Source organism: Lemur catta, chromosome 12 (genome assembly GCF_020740605.2).
Source record: "Lemur catta isolate mLemCat1 chromosome 12, mLemCat1.pri, whole genome shotgun sequence".
NCBI lineage: Eukaryota > Metazoa > Chordata > Mammalia > Primates > Lemuridae > Lemur > Lemur catta.
This window is the reverse complement of record NC_059139.1, coordinates 64,297,244-64,314,494: the sequence shown is the minus strand read 5'-3', so window position 1 is coordinate 64,314,494 and position 17,251 is coordinate 64,297,244. Positions and strand designations below refer to the sequence as shown.

Below are 17,251 nucleotides of genomic sequence, written 5' to 3'. Positions count from 1 at the left end.
AGATGAAGTTTCTGCTTTATGTTACTATCTAGAATATAGGCATTTTAAAATTTTTCATAGAAATGGAATTTGATCAGAAATTTAAAGCATGCCTATTATTTCTACATTTCAACTGTGATATTTCTGTTTGGTAGGATTGGTGGTGGAGGTTTATAGATTGATCAGGCAAACTGAAATGTACAACTGTCCTGATAGGATGGAAAACCGGAGTTTTTCCAGATAATCAGGGAAAGAAATTCTGGTCAGCACTTTCCCAAAAAGTATTTTATTCTTATATTTATTTTGAACTTATAATAAAATTTCTTAGTATTGAAAAAATCAAGTCATAAAAGGAATAGGTTTACCTACTTTAAATAACACTTTTATAAATAGAAGGAGCCATAGATATATGTGATTCAGTTGAATTATTTATATTTTCCTTTTAGATGTTGAAATAGTTCTGTTACTTTTAGTTCTCTTACTGTTTCTTGAAATTTTAGTTTACAGGCAGCATTAAGGGCAGACCCAAAGGATTTCAATTGTTGGGAATCATTAGGAGAGGCGTACTTAAGCAGAGGTGGCTATACAACAGCCTTGAAATCCTTCACAAAAGCCAGTGAGCTGAACCCAGAATCCACATACAGTGTGTTTAAGGTTGCAGCAATACAGCAAATCCTAGGCAAATACAAGGAGGCTGTAGCACAGTACCAGCTGATCATTAACAAGACAGCGGATTACGTGCCTGCTTTGAAAGGTAATTTCTTTTTAATAGCTCCTTTGACTTTTGTGATACTGGAGTATAAAATCCTTGAGTAAATTTCCTATCTTAATGTATTGAATAACTTGAAAAGGACTTCTTTAGTCAACAGCAAGCATCCAGTATGAACCTCTATTAGTATAGTTTATGTAGATTTGAATATAAAAAGATCAAATCTTGTTTCATAACAGTGAATAAATAGTAATGATAGTTATTTAACTTTTAGACAAATAGCATGATAGGTATTAGATCTAAAAATGGATCTCTAAAATAAGAATTTGCTTGCTGTTATATTTTGATACGTAATTCACTATACCCCAGAATATCTTAATACCTTTCAATTACTTTGTAAGTTATAGAAGTTCATTTTAAAAAAATTTTAAACTTTAGAGGCAACTTGTATTGTTTTGTAATGATCTAAATTGATTTTAGTTTCTCCGTAGATATCTATTTTTTCTGTATTACGAACTATTTTTGGTAACATAATGTAAAACACTACTACCATCCATGTATAATCTGAATATTTTATGATTATATCTGACCATTTAAGAAAAGGGTGGAGCTCATTATATATGCTTTTCCTCCATTTCCTTTTCCTATTTAAAGAAGCATTTGAGGTTTAAATCAGATATAAGTGTTAAGTTTTAAGTGACATATAGCTTAGGGCTTGAAAGGTTTTTTAAAAAATTTTATAAAGCTCTTTCCACAAGAGAAGGAGAGCTCATAGAACTTAAAGTTTGCTATACAGATTTTAATATAAAAAGATCAAATCTTTTTTCATAGCAGTTAATAAGTAGTAATATGATAGAGAGTAGCATTTAGATGATATCCCCATTTTTGAAGCTGAGGTTTTAAGAGGTAATAACTTGCCCAAAGTCAAGGAAATTCTTAGTTTCCGTAGATAAGGTTTTAAACTTTTAGTGCATGTTTATTCCAACAGAATCCTTCCATTTGAATTCTGATCTTCCATGTGAATACTAAAGGTATTCGGTATCATGTTTAAATATAATGTTATCAAATACCGTTAAGTTTTGGTTTTTTTGAAAATGGCTTTAAAATGACACCAGTAAATTTATTTGAAGTTCATTTTATGTGTTTGTTTCGTATGTTTTAGTAACAACTACAAACTTACCTGATTTTAGGTTTGGGTGAATGCTATCTTATGATGGCAAAAGCAGCTCTAGTTGACTATCTTGATGGGAAAGCTGTAGACTACATAGAAAAAGCACTGGAATATTTTACGTGGTTAGTATTCTTATTATTTATTTTGTTTATTTTCTTGATACTATAATGAAGTCAAATTTAGAAAATCATTTTATGTATTCTGTTAGAATAGCAGTTATTCAGAATGTCAAACACAAAGAAAAACAGATGAACCAACTAATTCTATAACATACATATTGTATTAATTTTGCACTTGGGGAAGCAGAAACAATGTCTTGTGCTCTTAGTAATGGCTGCTATGCTAAGTGCATGGGAACGAGTAGAAAGGAAGGAGTAGTCTCCTGGTGGCTCCAGCACTGTGTGTTAGTGTTCTCTTTCAGGAGGACTAGAAATGAGAGTATCCCTAGTTGAAACTATTGGAAATAGGGCCTCAGGTGCACAATATGCTTTATATTCAGTGGCAAGGGCTTATTTTAGGCTTATTGGTAGGGCTGAAGAAGGTAAGGGGAAATGAAAAATCTAATTACCCCTGGAGAGAAACTGTGCAGGAAAAAAGTGACATGTCTGATGACAAGAAAGGAATCTCAAAAATTTGAATAAGTTTGGCATTTTATAGAACTATGAATTCATTAGTTACAGCAGAAGTATTATTTGTGGTAGATGCCTTTAAAAAATCCACAAGATAGATGTACATTTGAATTTTTTACTCTTTCTTGTGCTTTCCTTCCTTTCTTTTCCTATTTACTTTTTCCTCTGTTTTCTATTTATTGGTGGCTCCAGAATTCCTTTTCATATGAGCTAAATATGAAATAAAAACTTAACCCTTTTTTCTCTCACTGATTTTTATTGCTACTTTTGAATTATTGCATAATGTAGTTCTTTCCCAAGAGGAAGTTACTATGAAGAGGGCATGCTTTGTATTTGAATTGGTGTTTAAGAGTAAATGTGAACTTTGGGTGACAATACTTTAGCTACAAGTACTGCCTTTCTGAACCTAGGAAATCTTACTCTGGTTAACATGTGACACTCACAAGCAATTATAAAGTGCTATATAAAACTTAATAACGTTCAAATTTATATTTACTTCTAGGCTTTAAAGGAATTCATACTACCACAGTTATTATGTAAGGATGATAGAAGTGATTTCACTTTACATATACTTTTTATTGAACTTAAAAGGAGAGAAGAGTTTAGGCGGTTAAAATTGCCTCTGTTTCAATTTTTTTTAATTTTCTCATTTTATGCTGTCAATTTTAGAAATTTTTCTAACATATTTAGGCAAGGGAACTCCAAATAGTATTGTCCTTCCTTCTGAGTCTCAAAGTGAGCTTTCAATCATGACTGCAATAACTAATATTATTTCTCAGGAAGACATTGGAAAATGACTTTTGGCTGGACTCCATGAGTAGAAAAGGCTATGAAAAATGTTCCATCTGCTTATCCATCTGCCAATAACATAGCAGTTGTGATAGCTGATTGTCAGAACTTGGCTGAAATGAAATTGCTGTGTTTTATTTATAAGATTTTGAGAAGAGAAAAATGAAGAGAAATATATAACTGAGATTTTTCTCATTCTAAAAAGTGCTATCACCCTAATTAATATTTTAATTTTTGAGCTCATCTATTCAATGTGCTCTTACTTCTATGAATGTGGGTCTTCACAATTTTCATGTTTAATTTTTTATTATTTTTGGTCTCAGAATAAAAATCCTTTGAACCACCAAATATACTTGGTACATTTTCTAGTCTTTTAAAGTTTGTGGTGTATTTAGTCCATTTTCTGCTGCTATAACAGAATCCCACAGGGTGGGAAATTTATAAAGAATAGAAGTTTATTTGGCTCACGGTTCTGGAAGCTAGGAAGTCTAAGAGCATGGTGCTGGCATCTGGTGAGGGCATTCCCATGTCAGAAGGGTGGAAGGCGAAAACTTGAGACAAAGAGAGAAATGAGGCTAAACTTATCCTTTTAAGAGGAGCCCCTCTTCCATGATAAAACTAACCCACTTCTGAGTTAACAGCATTAATCCATTCCTCATGACCTAATCCTCTCTTTAAGGTCCCACCTCTCAACACTGTTCACTGGGGATTGAGATTCCAACACATGAACTTTTGAGGGGCACTTTCAAACTATATCATGAAGCAAGGTCTAAAAGCAAAAACCTGAGTTTACAATTGTCAACTGTAAGAGAGTTACCAACTTTATTGCCTTTGTCATTGCTTAAACAAACAAAAGGAGTATAATTAATAAAATTATTAAAAGTAAATTGGTCCTGAAAAGTTTTTTGATTTATTTATGTGATTTCTGCTACTTCTAGCAAAAATAGTAAAGAGTACAAAAAAAAAACTCTGCAAAATTTCTGGCACTAAATTTGAAATAATCAACTCCTCCTTTGCCTCCCTTATCTTCCTATTTGAGAGGGAATGTGATATAATTCAGTTAGGAGGAGATTGGTAAAAATTCACAGTGCTTAACTAAGGAAGTAACTCTTAATTAGTATTGCATGTACAGTTTTTCTGTTTTAATTGTTAAGTTGTAATGAGGGAGATAAACTCCATGCTTTTTGGAAATAATTTATAAGAATCACACTGTTTCTTTTTTTAGGGCTCTGCAGCGTCGAGCTGATGCATCCTGCCTTTGGAAGCTAGTTGGGGATGCTTGCACCAGTTTGTATGCTGTCTCACCATCTAAAGTGAATGTTAATGTTTTAGGAGTCCTTCTAGGTCAAAAAAAAGGAAAAACATTAAAGAAAAATGAGCTCCTCCGTCTTGGAGCAAGGTAATTTATGAAGATTGCCAGTTAATGGCATTCAAACCGAATTAGGACATTAAACAAAACATAACATTTGTTTTTATGTTCCCATAGGTGTTATGGTCGTGCATTAAAACTGATGTCTATATCTAATACATGGTGTGATCTTGGAATTAATTATTATCGCCAAGCCCAACATCTAGCAGAAACAGGCAGTGACATGAGTGATCTTAAAGAGTTGCTGGAGAAATCTTTACATGTATGGTTCTGAGAAATTTTTTATGAATTTTAAAACTAAGTGCTTTTCTGAAAGATGGTTTTGAGAAAATGAATACTGTAGTGTTTTCACGTAAAACCACATTTATCTTGATATAAATGCTGATATTCCAAGAAATAAAAAATAATCTAATTTAACTTCTTTTCAGTGTCTGAAAAAAGCAGTGAGACTCGACAGTAATAATCACTTATACTGGAATGCTCTTGGTGTGGTTGCGTGTTACAGTGGTAAGGATTGAATAACACACTTCAATATTTTTAGAAGATAGTGTGTTTCAGGTAACAAAGCTTAGTTTCATCTTTTTCAGGTATTGGAAATTATGCCCTTGCTCAGCACTGTTTCATCAAATCAATCCAGTCAGAACAAATTGTGAGTGTTCTAAGTGTCTGTGAAAAGAACTTTGGAATTTAGTGTTACTACTTTTCTGAGACTTCCCAGTAGACAAGAGGCCTAATTTAAAAATATATATGTGTGTGTTTTTTAGAATCCTGTTGCATGGACCAACTTGGGAGTGTTATACCTTGCAAGTGAAAACATTGAGGTAAATGTGTTGTCTGTTTTGTCATATTAAAAATAAAGAACAATTTCCTATGTATAATCTCTTCATAATAGCTCAACTTCATGTGGAGAAATGCTTTGTATAATACATTATCTATCCAGTTTGCTCTCCAATATGCCCGTTCATTGCTGACATTCAATTTATTATGTTGAGTAATGAATGAATGTGTGAGATCTATTTTCCTTTCCATGGTACTCAAGAGACTTCTGGTTTTAAAACCAGTTATGTTGGTTTTTCATTTAGAAATGAAAATAATTCTATTATGAATTAATTGGGTGTATTTCTTTTTATCCACATACATGTAATGGAAGTCCTGTATAAACTGTGTTGGGTGTGGGGTGGGTGAAGGTAAGGGAAATGATTAGGCCTCTCTAGCAGCTTAAATTTAACCTTTTCTTGGGTGATTTAGATTTTGGCTTTAGTGGATATTAATCCTTTTAAATACCACAGTGTAATTTGTCATACTTGAGCAGTTATACATTAGAGAATTGGAACTAAAGTAACTGGGAGCATGGTCATGTTTGGAAAGTTTCCACAAATCTGTAGGCAATACCACATCTAAATTGTTTTGTATTTCAGCCAATATGTTAAATCTGATCCTTTTTAAAAAGCTTCTGTAATATTCTCAGGGATATGTTAAGTTACTGCAAAAAAGGACTGGCTTTAGACAATTGTAAATAGATTGAAAGAAAATATTACTTTGGATTTTAAAATGTGAACGTATCTTTCAAAAATTTAAATGAAGCATTGTCTTAGTTAATAAGCTATGAATGAAGTTTTATTATAGCATGGCACCATTGTTGCCCATGAATTTACTTTTTTACAGGGAAAATAAGATTGTTTTCTGCTATACCTATTAATAGATGATTGAGAAAACAACATAAAGCAGTGTGTACTAAGTTGTTTTTTTATAGTGGGATAGATAAAAAGCGTGCAAGTTAATATGTCCAAGTGAGGCTTCTTCAAAGTATCCTGACTGCTTAGTGCATGATTATGTTGTTGACCAGTCTTTCTCCAGAGGCAGATACTTATCTAGGACTTCATTGGTATATATTTCTTATCTTCCCAATTAAGCTCAAAGAGTGGGGAATGGTTACAACCTAACTTAACTTAATCATTTCCTTCAAACCTGTAGATAGCAAATGGACGTGTGATTGGTTAAAAGCTCTGCAGACTACATGGTAGACACCTGTATTGCCCTTTGGCTGTGCACCAGAACTCCTTACCTGTGGAGAAATGCTGCACCCAGGAGTGTTCTAGGACTGTGTAGCTAAAACACTGCTTTAAGCGTTGCTAATTGTGCTTGAGCAGTGAAGTTTTAGGTTCATATGTATTTCTAATAGGTTTGGCTTCTCTTATTCTTTTATTTTGTGCTTTTTAAACTTTAGCAATTTAAGTTTATAAAATGACTTGATATGATATATGATATTTTTTGCCTTTTTTTTCCTAGCAAGCTCATGAAGCTTTCAAAATGGCTCAGTCCCTTGATCCATCTTATTTAATGTGCTGGATTGGACAAGTAAGATATATAACATATAGTTGTTAATAAACATATTTATATAAATGGCTAATTAACATAAATTGACATAAAAACCTATTACTATGAATAATAGTGATCACAATGATAACAGGTGGTGTTTGAGGGCTTACTTTGTGACAGTCACTGTGTTTTTGTATACATTATTTTGGTTAATCCATCATCAATCCTTTGAGATGTGGTTGATGTTTTACTCTCTTTAGAGATGTGGAAATTGAAGTTCAGAGATCTTAAGTATTGTGGCTAAGCTCACACAGCTTGTGGGGTTTAAACTCTGATTTTGAGGGTCTTTGAACACCATCAATCTGATCTTACTATGCCTAAAAAATAACCCAGGACTCTGTTGTTTAACTCACATTTACAAAGAAAATACATATTTACAAAAGTCATTTTGATTATTATGTTTTCTCATTTTCCATAAAATCTTCATATTTGATTCGCCACTTGTTGAGTGTTCTTTCCTCCTCCAAATTTAGATTTTTATATCGCTAAATGGAAATCAGGATGCTTGGGTACTAGTCTAAACCTGTCACTGACTGATTCTGTTACCTTAATATATCACTTCTCTGGATTTTAATTTTCTCACCTGAAAAAGAAGGGAATTGGACTGAGTGATCTCCAACATCTTGTCTAGTTGGGAAATTGTAATGAATTAGTAAGTGGTCAGTTGTTTTGGTTCAGAGAATAGTAGGAGCATCACCATTATCAGAAAATCATTAATTAGAGTTTAGATATCTTTTATTGTACTTTTGACTCTTGGGTCTAATTCTAGTTAATCAGTGAAGCAAGCAGAGATAGAAAGGCAAACTCCTGTTCCTATTCACTGTGGTAGCATCTGGGAGCAGTGGCATTACTGTGCTAACCTCTGTGTCATTTATTGAACCCAGGGAGCCCAAGAATTTGAATTTCTAACTGCTCCCAAGTGAAGATGATGAGGCTGGTTCAGGGACCTCACTTTGAGTATTACTGTTCTAGGTCAGTAGATCTTAGAGGCTCATCAGAATCTCCTAAGTTACTTTTGAATTATTATTTTCAAAGTATTTTTGTTTTTAAAAATAACTTATTTCAGGAGGTAACTGACAGATTTAATTAAAATGGTAACAATAAAAGTGAAACTTAAATTAACTTTGCTTTTAAACACAGCTAGTAAACTTCTGATTCTTCCAGTTTCATTTATTATCATTATTATTATTATTTCGTTTTAAACTCATTAAGAACCTCTTTTTTTCCTTTTATAGGCTCTTATTGCAGAGACAGTTGGAAGTTATGACACCATGGATCTCTTCAGGCACACTACAGAACTCAGTATGCATGTAAGAATTTGAACATTCTTGAGGATTCATTAATGAAACAAGTATTATCCTTGCTAAGGAAATGAGTAGATAGTGGCATAAGATGTTAATGACAGCAGTTGTCTCTACTCTTTATTCTTTTTTAGAAACAGATAAGCTACCTGTAATTAAAGAACTTGTTTTCATTTTCTTACAGCTTTCAGAGCTAATGAAGAAATGACATTGAGATTTAATAGATACAGTAGCAGTCATGTAGAATAGAAACTGAGACTCTAGGAAAAAAACAGACATAAAATAAGGACTAGACTTGGTTGAGATTTCTAGTTTATTTATGAAGATGTTTTAGAATTCTTTTTTTTAGTTTGACATGTGGGAATGGTGCTGAGGAGAGAAAAATCAACCCATTAGATGGGGCTCTGTTTTCTGCATTTTATCCTGTTTGATTCTTCTACTTAGGATTGGAACAAGTGATTTAAATATGTTCTTGGCTCTGTTTTATTATAATGACCCTTCATTTCAAGGCATGTAACAGTTGACTTAAAGAAGACTAAGATGTGATATTTATTGTATTGAAGGTGTATTGTTTTATTTCCTAATTTTTATTGGCATATTTATTACCCTACTTGTTAACTTTGGCTTTTTTAAAGACCGAGGGAGCAATAGGTTATGCATATTGGGTCTGCACAACATTGCAAGATAAAAGCAACAGAGAAACTGAGCTGTACAAGTACAACATCGTCCAGATGAATGCTATTCCAGCAGCACAAGTTGTTTTGAGTAAATACATAGGTAAGGTACCTGTCATATAATGGCAAGATATTTGAATAACTATTGAAATAATTTAAAGAATTTTTAAGACTAATTCATTCCAAATTAAATAGTAGTGTTCTTTAAGACATGAATTTGCCTTTTTCCCCCCAGTGGCCAAGCAGTGTACTTTTTAAACTTAAGGGCTTTTGAAGAATGATGGAAATTGCTTGTTACCTAATAATTCAAGATAAAAGTGATTTCCAGCCAGGCACAGTGGCTCACACCTGTATCCTAGAATGTTGGGAAGCCGAGGCAGGAGGATCGCTTGAGGCCAGGAGTTTGAGACCAGCACAGCAAGACCCTCGTCTCTATAAAAAATAAAAAATATTAACTGGTGTGTGTCTGTAGTCACAACCCCTTGGGGGGCTGAGGTGGCAGGATTGCTTGAGCCTGGGAGTTCGAGGCTGCACTCCAGCCTGGGAGACAGAGTGAGTGAGACCCCATCTCTAAAAAAATAATTAAAAAAAAAAAAGATAAAAGTGATTTCCTTATTATAAATGGAATATGTTTTAGAGCCTAATGGGCTTGAGTTGCTGCTGTTCTAGTTTCACCATTTACTTTCTGTACAATGTTAGTCCAAATATTTTACTTCCTTAACTTCTGTTTATTCCTTGGAAAGTGAAGATAATACCTGGGGTGTAAAGTTGTGAGAATTAAATGAGATGAGATACACAAAGTGCCAAACCCAACGCCTTTAGCCTCCCCTTTAACACCTGAATTTTTTTCCAGGATATTGGAAAAATATGTGTAGGTTTAGGAAATTAAAAGAATCATGAAGTTTTATTAACCATCTATTGTAGTAACTTTCTGTCTTCCTTAATAAAACTACCATTGGGTTTTAATCTCTGGTCTACCACTTAGCCATGACTGAAACGTTGGACATACTACCAAATTGGATTTTCGTTTTCTCATCTATAATTCAAGAAGAAAAGTATCTGTTGCTTAGAGTTTAAATGAGATGATTTATACAAAATATTACGCAGAGTACCTGGCATACTCTGGATGTTCAAGAAATGTTATTTCATTACCCTTTGACAAAATTGTAATGAGGAAGTTTAAGGAGGAATTCTGACTTTGACAGTTGAATAAGAAGAAGAATCAGATAAACTATAAAAAACAGGAGGAAAAAAATCCCTTATCATAAATGTTAAGGGGATTGTGATACTCTTCATGCATTTAGCCTGGGACACTGTAGTAGAAGGCAAATAATTTACAAATATCAGCACTTTAGGAAATTATCATATTAGGCAGTATGTCAAAATGAATGAGTCTAATAAGTACCTAGAGCTGAGGAAGTATACTTTTGGAAATTGTATTGATGGGTTTCTAGCCATGCTCAGTGGTTCACACCTGTAATCCCAGCACTTTGGGAAGTCAAGTTGGGCGGATTGCTTGAGCTGGGAGTTTGAGACCAGCCTAGGCAACAAAGCAAGGCCCTGTCTCTATAAAACAAAACAAAAACAAACAACAACAAAAAATTTAAAAAAATTAGCCAGGCCTGTCAGTGAATGCCTATAATCCTAGCTATTCGGGAGGCTGAGGCAGGAGGATTGCTTGAGCCCACGCATTCGATGCTGCAATGAGCTATGATTGTGCCACTGCACTCCAGCCTGGGTGACAGAGCGAGACTTCATCTCAAAAAAAAATTTTTTATTGATGGGTTTCTTTATAGAACGGGTACCATTTGTAAAGGAGTTACATAAAGAGGTAAATCTTTAGCTTTCTGCAAAATTTAGATGCCTAAAACAATCGACAAATCATTCTTTAATAATTAAGTATAGTGGCGTTTTTAACTCTGCAGTGAAGCCAGACCATATACTCATTTAACAAATTCAAGTATATGTACTTGGCCAAAAAATCAGAAAATCAGAAGCAGAAAAAAGAGAGGGGACTGAGAGAGAATTCAGACCATCCCTCGTCTGTTCTCCTGACCGTTTGCTTTTGTGTGAGTGTGACATGCGAAGGTGTGGATCTCCAAGTACTCATTTTGACTTAGTTTTTATGACCCTTTCTTTTCGTGACTTTAAGAACTTTTTGAGAATAACTTTGACTATCTGATTTTTACCTTATGCTTTGACATTAGAACATAACATGCAAGGTATGACTACCCTGCACTTTGTTAAATAATTTAGAGGATTTGAAGTCTTACTTCTCCATACTACTTTGAAGTAGATTAGATTAGATGTATTTCTTTCTCTATTCTACCTAAGTAGATACGTGTTGGTTTTTGACATTAAAATTACAAAATATTGCATTGAAAATGCCTAAATCATCTTCTGTTTCTGTTGTACAATACTGACTTAATTATTTTTTAAAATACACAAAGATTAGAACAGAGCTACCAAGAGAAACTGTTACTATTAATAAATTTAATCACAGGAAAGCTTAAGTGATTAGCCAAAGAACTGAATTTCCTTATAAATCTCATGACTAGTTTTAATGTGAGCTTCAGTTTCAAGTTATTATACCTTTGGAAATTAAAATGTTTAAACTCTAAAACATAACTAGAAACCATATATAACTATTAAATATTATTCAGTAATTTAAAAGAGTTATAAAACAATTACTAGCATACTATATTCAGGATAAAATTAGTTCAGTATTCTTAACAATGCCAGTGATCTTGGGAGGTAATTTGGTATTTAAGATATGAAAAAATTGAAAATAAAACTAATATTTTATGAATGCAACCAGTGTACATGTGTAAAGTAAACATATTTCTGGATTTCCAGAAAGAATTCAGAATTATGCTCCAGCTTTCACAATGTTGGGCTACTTAAATGAACATCTACAACTGAAAAAGGAGGCAGCAGATGCATACCAAAGGTAAACTACATTTAATTGCAATATAGTTGTTACCAGTTAGCTTTTTAAAATTTAGTCTTTTTTTCATGAAAAAGGTACTAAATAAATGTTCTGACTCCTTTCCTGATCTTTTATTGTATGTTATTATTACATCTTAGAAGGTGAAAATTTTCAGTTATATTTTGGTTTCTATTGCTCATCCTGGGGTGGGGCTTGGAGGGTGTGGAGAAATTGAGAGAGAGAGATTGAGAGAAAAGAAAGAAAAAACAAAACGAAAAATCCATCAGATTTTGTTTTAGAAAAATCTGCCCCCTAAGAACTTGTCTAGCTTTATTAGGTGTGAGCATGTGTTCAGTCAGACATGAAATGAGAACATTGTGATGTATTTGTTTGATTTACTATATACTGTATATTCATTCAATGAATATTTGTTGAACTACTACTATGTGCCAAGCAGTGACCTTAGCACTGGCAATTAAACAGTGAATTAAAACAGCTAGAGACCCTGTAGTCATGGAGCTCATGTTCTGGTGGCAAGAGACACATGAGAAGCTATTAAACATCCGTGATGATAAAAGTTGCTAAGAATGAAAATTAAAGTATGGTAAAGGGCCAGAGGATACAAGGACAGGAAGTAACATTTCAGGTGGGTTTAAGAGGCAGTACTAGGGAGGCACTTCAGACCTAAATTTGAATGAACTGAGACTACAAGCCATTTGTTTATTTGGGCGAAAGGAACAGCAAGAGCAAGTGCTCTGAAACAGGCGTGGACTTGGCACGTTTAAGAAATAAGAAAGCCAGTGTACTAGAATGGAATGACCAACCTGGACAGTAGTAGGAAATGAAATACTTAAAGTTTTATTCTCTGCAAATTAATGAGTAGGTGATAAGAAAGTAACTATTGATCTTATGAGTAACTATTAGATGAAAAGTTAAAGGACCTGATTGCCTAATCTCTGAGGCATGTTATTATTCTAAATCTAAGTAAATATTTGGAAGAAAGCCTTGTCAGGTAAAAAATAATTGAGATGTTCCAAATGCTTTGCCGTATCCTTTTATGGATCTCTCTGTAGTTCAAAGGAATAATCACTAGATGGTACTGAAGACTGAATAATCAAGAAGTTATTTTTCCAGGTATATGTGGAGAGAAGTTTATGAAAAACTACAATTTTTTTTCTTGTGATGTCAATAAATGTACTAGTAAACTGTATAAATATGATAGAATATAAGAGTGAGCAGGATTTTTAAACAGAGAAAACTAGGCAGTAGGGTGCTTGCTGTTTTTTTGCGTAGTGTTATTATTGCAGATATTGTGTATCTAACATTTGTTACACATTAGGCTTAAAATGGCAGCTCGATAGTCACTTCGCTATGTACCACTCTTTCTTGACTTGATCACCACTGCTGTTTTCTGTTTTAAACAAATATTTGAGGCCTGAAACCAAAAATTAGGCATAAATCTAACCAGGGATATAGTTTTAATCTTTGGAATACTGTCTTTTAGGCTTCTGTAGCAAATTTTTGTTTTTCATGCAGTATCAGGAGGATAAAAAGCCTATCTTGGATATTTTTCCCTGGTGAATTCTCTTTAAACAGAAAAGAAGCTAAAAAAATTCTTACTAAATATCTAGCTCTTTTCAGTTGTTAAGACATTTCCCTGCTTGCCCATAGGGAACTGAGCATGAGAAGGAAATACATATTGTCAGAAGGTTGGTATATTTATTCTAAGCCTTCAGGGACTGCTGATGAGTTGTTCCCTTCCCTCAGCTCACTACTCTTTAAATACTTTTCTGTATGTACAGGCAAGGGCCCATGAAGACACTCAGTTTCCTGTCTTCCTAACTCAAACTACTAGCTTATAAATATTTTCAAGGGTTTTTGTTCTATATTTCCAAATATGTTAAAACTGTGATATAGTCATTTCCCATATTTAGATTTTTGGACTATTTAGAAGTAAAATGTAATAAGGGATTTCACTAAGAGGTCATTTTTATGTTATTTTCCTGACAATCTAAAATCTAAGTATATTTAAGGCTTTTGTGGTACCAACTTAATAAAATATGAATAAGCTGTTAGAACTAGCATTAGAGAATTAGTAGAATTAAATAAAGAGAACAAAAATCTGTAGATTCATTTGCAAGGAAGGGTAAAAGAATGCTATTGCACATAGATAAACTAAAATACCTTGTTCTTTTTTTAAGGGCGATTTTATTGTTAAAGACTACGGAAGATCAAGATACTTGTAATGTTGCAATAAGAAATTATGGCAGATTGTTATGGTAAGCATATTTTTTTCCCATTAATTCTGTGAAGCTATTGAATTTTTCTGATGAAAGAAAGCTATAGGACTGGTGAGGTGATGACCAGTTTGCAGAGTATGTGGAATAAAGTATTTGTTCTTTTTAGTTTTGATGTTTTGTGTAATGTAAGAAAATTTCTACCTTCCATTGAAAAAAGGTTATCTATTTTCTTTTTAGTTGGTTTTTATTATGAAATATATTAAATATGCAAACATGCAATAAGTTATAAAATATAGAGCATAATTTAATGAGAAGTCACCACTCAAGTGTAACATCTTAAAATTCACTCAGTTTGGTTCAGGTTTCTTTTTCAAAGAAAAAGTTACAGATAAAGTTGAAGTCCCCTTCTTCAGTTTCATTCTTTTTTCCACAGAAGTCATCACATTTTTGAAGATAGTGTTTATTTAAAGAAATACTTTTAATGTACATATGTATCTATAAGCAATCTAAGATAGCCCTCTTTCCTTTATCAAAATATTTATCAAAATTTGAGTTTAGTGATTTTATAACTTCTTTCACCTTTATAAAACTTATTTTAGAAGCAAAGGTTGCATGTATTTTTAGCTCCTAAAAAGAAAAAGATTTTCAATAACACATTAAAAATAAAAACAGGTCAACTGCGGGCATGTGCCTGTAATCCCAGCTACTCAGGAGGCTGAGGCAGGAGGATTACTTTAACCCATTAGTTCATTACCAGCCTGGACAATGTAGTGAGACTCCATCTCTTAAAATAAAGAACTCTGTATATTAAAAAAAAAAAAAAAAAAAATTAAAACAGATTCAGATTATAGTGATGGATACCAGAAATAAGAATTCCAAGGATAAAGTGTTTCTGTTCAGATGATGGTGGCTGAGCTCATACAACTTCCCTTCATGTTTAAATAAGCAAAAACCAAGTTGTTTTTCTATTATTAATAATGATTGTACTGTAGTATCATATTTTATAATACAATTTATATTTTTCTCCCTATTAAACACAAAATAATGTATAGTTTTGTTTGTGGAATTTTAATGTGTCTATATATGCTCTCCAAAAAAAATGGATGTGTATATAAATAGTTTACCCAAAAGGTAGGTGTGATCCTGATCCTGACTAGGCATTTTATAACTTTTTAAGCTTGTCAAAGATGCTATAACTGTACTAATAGGATAATATTTAACTAATACATTAAGCTTAAAAAAATTAGAGTTCTCTATAAAAGTCAACTTGAAATTATTTTTATAATTCTGGATTTTAATTAACATTTGTTAACAAAAAGAGACATATTCACATATAATCTAAAAGAAGCAGAGTGTGATATTAAATCCCCCTAGTCCATCCTATTTGTGACATGCCTTCTATTTTAATATGTCTTTTCTACAGCTTTAATACTAATAGATTATAGCTTGCTGAATTGCTACTATAGAAAAGAAGGTACAGGTGAAGTTATTAAAAGAGCCTTAGTGTAGTTACATCTCTATATTTTGATGATGCAAGTCAAGATTACTTTTGGTATTACAAATAAGTTGTGTTTTGTTTCCTAGTTCTGTTGGTGAATATGATAAAGCTATCGAGGCCTTTAAGTCAACGCCCCTTGAAGAGTTAGAAGACATCATAGGTTTCGCATTGGCTTTATTTATGAAGGGGCTATATAAAGAGAGCAGTGAAGGTAGGTATATTGCTTGAAGCTAAAGAATACATCTTTTCTAGAGTTGAGTTTAATCATGATGAGCTTACATGCAGAAAGATGTAATAGTGAGATGGCCTGGGGGTGGCAATGTTTATTAAAATCTGACTAGTCATCAGGAGCAACACTAACTAGGCACTTTGTGAATGGTCCTTATAATAGTGAGTCTTATACGAGCTGAGTCTTATACAAATGAGGAAACTGAGGCCCAGGATCACTGATGGCAGATATATGAGTTAGCATTTGAAAGAAGGTGTTTGCTACTATACACTGCTTAAGCATCAATTTCTGATAAATGAATACCTCAGTCATTGTTAGTAATAGATTTTGATTTCTCCAAAATGGCAAATGAGTACATTTTTACATATATAGACGTATCCCATATGTGTGCGTCTCATTTAAGTATCTACTGCTTGATGGAGTTGCTGGTCTGCATATGGGAATTTTGGTGATATCTCAGTGGCTGTAGGCCTCCACCAAAGGCCTAAGCTTTTGCTTAAAGATAGTGACCTAGATTCTAAAGGTAGAAGTTGAGGATTGTCACATAGTAATCATAATGATATCCCCAGAATCATCTTGGAACAGCTAAACCAAGTTAGATTATTATAAATTTATTCTGTCTGCTTGAAAACAAGAGAATAATCTGATATAATTTTAGTTAGACCTTACTAAGAAAATGGGATTAGGAAAGGAAAAATCCTACATTTGTCAATCAGGATTGATTTATTTTATTTTATTTTTTCTGTTTTTTTGTTTCTTTCCAATTCTATATTAACAGCCTATGAGAGAGCCTTGTCTATTGTTGAATCAGAGCAAGACAAAGCCCATATCTTGACAGCTCTGGCAATAACAGAATATAAACAAGGAAAAATGGATGTAGCCAAGACATTGCTATTTAAATGGTATGTATAACTGACATCAACACTTAACACTACCAGATACTTAAATATTTGAGTTGAGATTTGGAGCAATGTAAAATGAAGTTCTTAATGTCTTAGGAACTTTTGAGGAAACAAAAGGGATTGGGCCCACCTGGTTCTGAATTGACAGTCGCAGGTGTAGCTAGAGATAGTGGTTTAATTATTAGCCCTGGATCCATCCAACCCTTCAAAACCATACTATATTCTGTTGTTTATTTTTATTATATATATTTTTAAAAGAATAACTGATTACCTGATCAAGAGGCTCTTAAAATTTTAATGAAGGCAGTTGTAACAGGCTTGTTTTTTGGCCTCTTGGATTCCCAGAGAGGTATTTTCCTCTTTCCTTTTCAAGTTAACCTGTTAAAAAGTTCATTTAAAAGTGAGTCTTTTAAAAAAAATTATACAGTTGAACTTGTAGCTATTTCTGTGTTT

General features: G+C 33.0%; 1 protein-coding gene across 3 annotated transcripts in view; it reads left to right on the top strand.

Moving 5' to 3' along the window:
* TTC37 (tetratricopeptide repeat domain 37) overlaps positions 1-17,251 on the top strand; it is an 82,745-nt gene that overhangs the window by 32,348 nt on the left and 33,146 nt on the right. For all 3 annotated transcript variants that reach the window (XM_045566611.1, XM_045566610.1, XM_045566612.1), the window contains 14 exons: positions 480-733; positions 1,879-1,981; positions 4,503-4,676; positions 4,764-4,908; positions 5,075-5,153; positions 5,234-5,295; positions 5,411-5,467; positions 6,936-7,004; positions 8,261-8,335; positions 8,962-9,103; positions 11,857-11,950; positions 14,131-14,208; positions 15,754-15,878; positions 16,675-16,798. In XM_045566611.1, coding sequence (XP_045422567.1) covers positions 480-733; positions 1,879-1,981; positions 4,503-4,676; positions 4,764-4,908; positions 5,075-5,153; positions 5,234-5,295; positions 5,411-5,467; positions 6,936-7,004; positions 8,261-8,335; positions 8,962-9,103; positions 11,857-11,950; positions 14,131-14,208; positions 15,754-15,878; positions 16,675-16,798 — 1,581 coding nt within the window. The remainder of the gene's footprint in view (positions 1-479; positions 734-1,878; positions 1,982-4,502; positions 4,677-4,763; positions 4,909-5,074; positions 5,154-5,233; positions 5,296-5,410; positions 5,468-6,935; positions 7,005-8,260; positions 8,336-8,961; positions 9,104-11,856; positions 11,951-14,130; positions 14,209-15,753; positions 15,879-16,674; positions 16,799-17,251) is intronic.